Below are 7212 nucleotides of genomic sequence, written 5' to 3' on the forward strand. Positions count from 1 at the left end.
TTTTTACAATACAATGGTTTAATGGAAAAGCGATCCATGCTCGATTTTGTTTATCACATTTTAAAGAATATTGGAAAAAATAATTTTTTCTTGTGTTTTGGTCTGTCTGTAAATTTATTTTTGAGGTAAAAAATTTTTTAAAAATTGAATTAAAAAATTATTTTAAATAAAAATTTTAATAATTTTTTAATATTTTTTTTAATAATTTATTTTAAAATATTTAACTATATTAAATTTTTATTTATTATAAGAAAAAATAATTTTATTTAATTCAATAATAAATTTAACAATTTTTCAATATTAATTTTAAAATTTTGTTAATTTTTTTTTTTTGAAGTTAAAATTTTTAAATAATTTTTAAAAACTAATTTTAATCTTTAATTATTTTTTAAATAAAGTTAAATCAATTTTAATTCTAAAAAAATTAAAAATATTTTTTTTTTTTTATTTAATTTAATTAAATTAAATTAAATAATTTTTTAAAAATTTATTTATTTAAAATTAATTTTTTATTTATTTTTTTAATAAAATATTTTTATTTATTTAAATTTTTTTTAAATATTTATCTTTTTTAATTTTAATGAAAATTTAATTTTAATTAATTTTATTATTTTTTTTAATTAATTAAAATTTTTAATAATTTTCTAAAAATTAATTTTAATGTGTATTTAATTTTTTTTAATAAAATTAATTTTTTTTCAATTAAAAAATAAAATTAAAAAAAAAAATTTTTAAAAAAATTAAATTAATTAAAAATTTAAATTATTTTAATAAAAATTTTAAATCTTTAATAAAATTATTTAAAAATTTTTATCAACGAAGAATTTAAAAAAAAACTTGTAAAATTCAATAAAAGAAAAAAATGTGTAATAAATTTAAAAAAATAATTTTAATAAGTCTTTGATATTTAGAAAAATGATGAAATATTAAATATTTTGAAATTTTTTTGTGAGATTAGATTAAAAATCTGATAAATCAAAAATTTACAAAAAAAACCATGAAAAATTACAAAATGCGATACAATCTTTCATTTCATGACAGCTCCTTTCATCTTTCTACTTTTTTCATAGAAGCACGACCACTTTTCTACTGGCAACGAGTAACAAGTGTAAATATGTACATTGCAAGTACGGAGAAAAATGTTATTCTAAAACAACTGGAAATAAGCTTTTCGCGCAGTCAGTTCGTCAGTTAATGAAAGGTCGTGTTGGGAGTTAGTTTAATTTTTTTTTTATTATTTTTCCAGACAGGGAAAAACGTAGAAAATGTAATTATTGGTGAGTTCATTAGCAATAAAAATAGATAAGAAACAATTAAATTGTCGTTCGAAGCATGTTACAAGTGTCATTTTTTTATCAAACAAAGGCGTAAAAAATGCACCAACAATAAATTTTCTGTCAAAGTTGTTTTTTCTGCTGGCTCGGTGTTGTAACGCTCGATAAAGTGTCGTCGCGTTACATGAATGAATGACATTAGTGCGAATGATGAATGACGTTATCAGAACCTTGAATTGGGTTAACTCGCATTTCGTGCCGCGCTTGATAGCAATAAACAACGTGTCTGGGCGTCTCGTGGGCTTTACGAGGCAAATTTAATAAAAGTAACAAAGGCAATAAAACTAAAGGAAAACGCATTTTTTGGGTAGTTTTCACCACAATATTTTTATTTAATAATAGAAATGTCGCGTGCCACTTTGCTACTATCAGCAAAGTTAATAAAAGTTAAAATACATAGTAATGAGAAGGTATGCGTGTGAGGTTTTTTGGAACACACAAAGAAATAAAAATAAAGGTAGCGATGAAAAATAATGAGAAAAAATTAAATAAATGGGAAAAAGTGAACTAAAAAGTAAGAAATAAGGAAAAATTTTATTTTTAAAAAAAATTTTTAAAAAAATTAAATTCAATTAATGATTTTTTTAATACATTTTTGAAATTTTTTATTGACAAACAAATTCATTAAAAAATTAAAAAATTTTCAAAAATTTTTATAATTTTTTTAAAAAATATCAAAATTTTTTTCTTAATTTTTTTTTTCAGAAAAAAATTTAAAAATTTATTTAAATTTATTCTAATTTTTGATATAAATTTCAAAAAAAAAAATAAAAATTCAAAAAAAATTTAAAAAAATTTAATAAATTTTAAATTAAAAAAAAAAAAAAAAATAAAAAAAAATTATTAGTAATTTTATTTATTTTCAAAACAAAAATTAAAAAAATTTATTAATTAAAATTTAAAAAAAATGAACTTTTATAAAATGTTGGAAAAAAAAAATAAATTTTAAAAAAAAAGCTTTTAAAAATAATTTTTTTAAAAAAATAATTCATTAAAAAATTAACAAAAAGTTTTCATTAAAAATTAGATTTAAAAAAAAATTAAAATAGAAAAAATAAAAAAATTATTTTTTTAAAAATCTGAGGAAATTTTCTACAGTATTCATTAATTCTCATTTATTTTTTCTTATGAAAAATTAATAGGAAAAACATTTTATTTTAGAAAAATGTCGAAAAGCGAATGTGAATTAAATATTAAATAAAAAATAATTAAATAATTTAATTAAAAAAAAAAAATATTTTTTTAAATAATATTTAAAAAAAATTTTTTAACAAATTTTTTTAAAATATCCATAAATTCCAAAAAATTTTTTGAAGCCTCCTGCTGTTTTGTGACAAAACCTCACCCAACTAAAAACAATAAAAAACTTACCGTCACTCAACACGACGACGGCAATTTATAAATAAAGCATTTTTCGTGTAATCAGTCGTCGTTCCTTATCACTTACCGGCAGACGTAGTTCTTTCTGCGCCAAAAGTATTTATTTAATTTTTTTTTGTGCCGAACGCCATTCACAAAAAGAACAAACAAAAAATTAATTACAAGGTAAATTAGGCATTTTAGGGACGAAAAAATGTCATCGCAACACCCATAGACCGGAAACCTCTAATTGTCTCGACTTTCGTCGACGAGCTTTTGCGATTTCTTATCAGCAATTTATTTTAAATATCAACACAGAACTTGTGATGAAATCGGTGATTCACATTTCTGTACATTTTTTTGTGCGGTTTAAGTCAACAACAAAAAATATTGAATTACCTACCGTTAAATGGGCTGACTGCGCAAACAAATTAACGGAGAATAATTGATTGTTACTTTAAACTCATTGCACGTTCGAGATATTGTGACGAGTCATTGTGTTTGATGTCGTAGGAGCTTCGGAGAACTAATCTAATCAGCAAGTGGCAAATAAAGTTGCTCTCTCAGTCTCTTCTGATCGTTTATCATGCACGGTTGTGTGTTTATTCAAGCCCAATAAAAAAAATCGATTTAATTTAAAAAAAAAATAATAACAGAGAGACGTCTGTTTATGAAGAAGTATATCACACTAAAAAAACCGGTTCTCATTATTCAATAATAAATATTAAATAATAATTCTAATAATATCGGGCACTGTAAGAAGGCACAGATTTTTTTTATTAGTTTCAATTGATGAATAAATAATTATTGAGAAATAATTTATGTTGGAATTTCTGACGTTATAATTTTTTTTGTTTTGTTTTTAATTATTAATTAGAACTTGGAGAGACATGACAAACAGCGAAACAACGATTGTGATGGATGAAACGAAAAATTTGACGCATGGAGGAGGTTCGAGTAGGATGCCGAGTCAGTCTGCGGTACAAACGAGTAAGATTTTTTAATTTTTTTTTCCTTTAAAAAGTTTTTTTTTTAAATTATTAAATTTTTTTTTAATATTCAAAAAGGTCAAAATTCACGAAATTTTTTATTAAAATTTTAATTGAAAAAATGAAAAATTAAAAAAAAATTATTATTTTTAATTAAAGACGTCAAATAATCAAAAAATTATAGTTAAAAAAAATTTTGAAATCAAAAATTAAAATAATTTTAGTTTAAAAAATTTTTAAAAAATAATTTTCTTTTTTTAAAAAAATTAGATCAACTTACAAAATTAAATTAAAAAAATAAATAAAATAAAAATTTAATTTGATAAATAATTTAAATGTAAAATAAAAGTAAAAATTACATAAGTTAAGTTTAAATTAATTAGAAAATATTTTAAAAGTAAAAAATAAAATAATTAATTAATTAAATGAAAAAATAAATAAATTGTTATTAAATTAAAAAATTAAATGAAAAAAAATTTAAAAAAAATATTAATTTTCTAAAAATTAAAAAAAATAATTTTCTCAAATTTTTTTTCAAACATAATTTTGAGCTTAAAATATACTTTTACTCAAAATTTAATTTTAATTTGAAGAAAAAAAAAGGAAAGAAAAATAAATAAATCCGAAATTTGTAACGCTATAAATTAATTTATACTTAATGAAACGCTTTGATTTTTTTAAAAATTTTTTATATTGGCTTGAAGAAATTTTTGATACAGAAATATTAAGAAAATTTTGAAAATTTTTAAAAAATTAAAAAATTAAAAATAACTTGTAAAGTTCATTGCATACCTACTTCATATAGGAGCAAAAAAATTTTCTTGAAAAATTGAACTTTGATAATTTAAAGAGTTAATTTTTACTAAATTTTAAAATAAGTTTAAATTCTAAAGTTTAAAATTATAATAATTTTTTTTTCTATTAAAACAAAAAAAATATATGACAAAAAGCCTTAAAATTTAAATTTTTGTAATAAATTTTTATTTTCATAAATTTAATTTAATAAATATTTTAATTTATTTCCAGCTGAAGGAGAAAATGTTGACTGCATTCAAATTCTAGCGACGATCGCTTCCATCCTTTTGATGATATTAACATTTCCAATTGCCATTTTTATGGTTTTCAAAGTCGTTCAAGAGTATGAACGTTCAGTTATCTTCCGTATGGGACGTTTACGGTAAGAAATTTCCTCATTTTTAACAATTTTTCATCAAAATTTATAATTTTTCTTCTTTTTCTTTTAGTTCTGGCGGCGCTCGTGGTCCCGGAGTATTTTTCGTGCTTCCCTGCATCGACAATTATTGCAAAGTTGACTTGCGAACTGTGAGTTTTGACGTTCCTCCGCAGGAAGTTCTCACCAAAGACAGTGTTACTGTGAGTGTTGATGCTGTCGTCTACTATCGAATTAACGATCCACTAAAAGCTGTCGTTCAAGTCGCCAATTATTCGCATTCGACACGTTTGCTGGCTGCAACTACTTTGCGAAATGTGCTCGGAACACGAAATTTGAGCGAACTTTTAACCGAACGTGAAGCAATTTCGCACACGATGCAAGTTTCCTTAGACGAAGCCACAGATCCGTGGGGCGTGAAAGTCGAACGAGTTGAAATTAAAGACGTTTCGTTGCCACAAAGTCTCCAACGAGCCATGGCTGCGGAGGCTGAAGCTGCGAGAGAGGCTCGTGCAAAAGTCATTGCTGCTGAGGGTGAATTGAAGTCGTCACGTGCCTTAAAATCCGCTTCGGAAGTGCTTTCGGAGTCACCAGCTGCCCTTCAATTGCGTTATTTACAAACTTTGACTCACATCTCGGCGGAAAAAAATTCGACAATCATCTTCCCGCTGCCCATGGACTTGATTCGGCCTTTCATGAATTTGCCTCAAGAGAACCAATCATAAAAAATATTTTAAAAATTAATAAAAATGAGCTTCAAATTTCATTCAAAACGTATTTTTGCGACAACATTGTAGATGTAGACTTTTGGACCTACCAACGTCTTATCAATTTACGAAAACACAAAATTAAAATGAAACCTTAGAAGACACGAAGAAAAAAAATTGAGAAAAGAGGCAGGTGCCTCGCGTGCATTCAGTCTTGTTAGGAAATTACTTTATCTAACCATGCGTTGCTCCGTACAAAGCGTGATATTATTAATTTTTATTTCATCTTTTTTTTGTGTAAGTTATTCTAACATCATAACAAATGCACCTTGCAATAAATTTTGTGCAATGTTTCAAACATTTAATTAAACGCAAAGCCATCAACGACAAAAAAAACATGAGACGTAATAAAGATAAAGAAAAAATGGAAAAAGTTGTCGTTAATTTTTTTTTTACTTGGATGAAAATTTTTATATATTTTTATTTTTATATAATTTTTATAAGGTAAAAAAAATATAAAAAATTTGTAAATAAAATTAAAATGTGCATTGGGTCGAAAATTTGAAAATTTTGTATTGGGCGATAGTAAAAATTTTTTTTTAATAATTTTTTTATTTGGGCAAAAAATTAGAAAAAATATAAGTTAAAAACAAAAATTATAAAAAAAATAAAATGTGCATTGGGTCAAAAATTTGAAAAATTTGTATTGGGCGATAATTAAAAATGTGCTTTGGGTCAATATTTTTTTTATTTAATTTGCCAAAAAATTTAGAATGAATATTAGGTCAAAAATTTATTAAAAATTTGTAAAATTTAAATAAAATGTGCATTGGGTAAAGAAAATAATTTTGTATTGGGCGAAAAATTTAAGAGGTTTAAGTCAAATATTTTTAAAAAATTAAATTGGGCGAAAATTTAGCTAATAATTTAAATTTTTTAAATAAGAATTAAATAAAAAAAATTAAAATGTGCATTGGGTTAATATTTTTTCAAAAAAAAATTTAGAAGAAAATTTAAATTATTATTTGGGTTAATAATTTTTTAAATGCAAATTGGAAAAAAAAAATTTAATGTTGGGTCAAAAACTTTCAAAATAAATTACGACAAAAAATTAAAAATTTGTATTGGGCAATAATTTGAAATGTGCATTAGGTCAATATTTTTTTTAAATAAGAAAATAGCAAAAAAAAACATCAGAATGTGCTTTGGGTCATTTTTTTTTTTTTGAAAAATTTAAGTTATGCGAAAATTTAAAATGTTCTTTGGGTATTATTTAAATTGCGAATTGGGTAAAAAATTTAATGTGCATTGGGAAAAAAATTAGAAAATTTTTTTTAATGTGAAAATTAAAAATTTTTTGAATATGCATTGGGTCGAAAAATTTCAAAATGAAAAATGCGAACAAATTTAGAATGTGCATTGGGTCAAAAAAAAAAATTACAATTAATTTTTTAAAGTTTAATGCAAAATTAAAAACTTTTGAATTTTTAACAAGACATAAAAACGCATAATATCCCATTTTTTCTTCAAAATGCGTCACAAAAAAACGAATAATGTTACTCATAAAAGGCACATTTTATGACGAAGAACCACCAAATGCAAAGGTGTTTATTAATAATATTTTGGGTCTTTTGTTGCATACATTAATTCAT

General features: G+C 22.7%; 1 protein-coding gene across 5 annotated transcripts; it reads left to right on the forward strand.

Moving 5' to 3' along the window:
* The first annotated feature begins 1149 nt into the window (after positions 1–1149).
* Positions 1150–5993, forward strand: LOC134829270 (band 7 protein AGAP004871-like). Of its 5 annotated transcripts, none has more exons than XM_063842288.1 (4): positions 1150–1277; positions 3571–3683; positions 4709–4859; positions 4927–5993. In XM_063842288.1, exons 2-4 carry the CDS (start codon positions 3584–3586, stop codon positions 5576–5578), a joined length of 903 nt encoding a protein of 300 aa, XP_063698358.1. In that variant the 5' UTR covers positions 1150–1277; positions 3571–3583; the 3' UTR covers positions 5579–5993. The 5 variants fall into 5 exon arrangements, with proteins under 5 accessions (XP_063698358.1, XP_063698355.1, XP_063698356.1 ...); XM_063842285.1 differs by lacking the exon at positions 1150–1277 and adding an exon at positions 1733–1744; XM_063842286.1 differs by lacking the exon at positions 1150–1277 and adding an exon at positions 2757–2879.
* Positions 5994–7212: the final 1219 nt, after the last annotated feature.

The sequence above is a fragment of the Culicoides brevitarsis genome, chromosome 2 (genome assembly GCF_036172545.1).
Source record: "Culicoides brevitarsis isolate CSIRO-B50_1 chromosome 2, AGI_CSIRO_Cbre_v1, whole genome shotgun sequence".
Classification (NCBI taxonomy): Eukaryota; Metazoa; Arthropoda; class Insecta; order Diptera; family Ceratopogonidae; genus Culicoides; species Culicoides brevitarsis.

Excerpts from the sequence above, each read along its gene's own strand:
- LOC134829270 (XM_063842285.1), top strand. Across the intron at positions 3,684-4,708 it reads TCAGTCTGCGGTACAAACGA|CTGAAGGAGAAAATGTTGAC; the intron begins GTAAGATTTTTT and ends ATTTATTTCCAG. Across the intron at positions 4,860-4,926 it reads TTCCGTATGGGACGTTTACG|TTCTGGCGGCGCTCGTGGTC; the intron begins GTAAGAAATTTC and ends TTTTTCTTTTAG.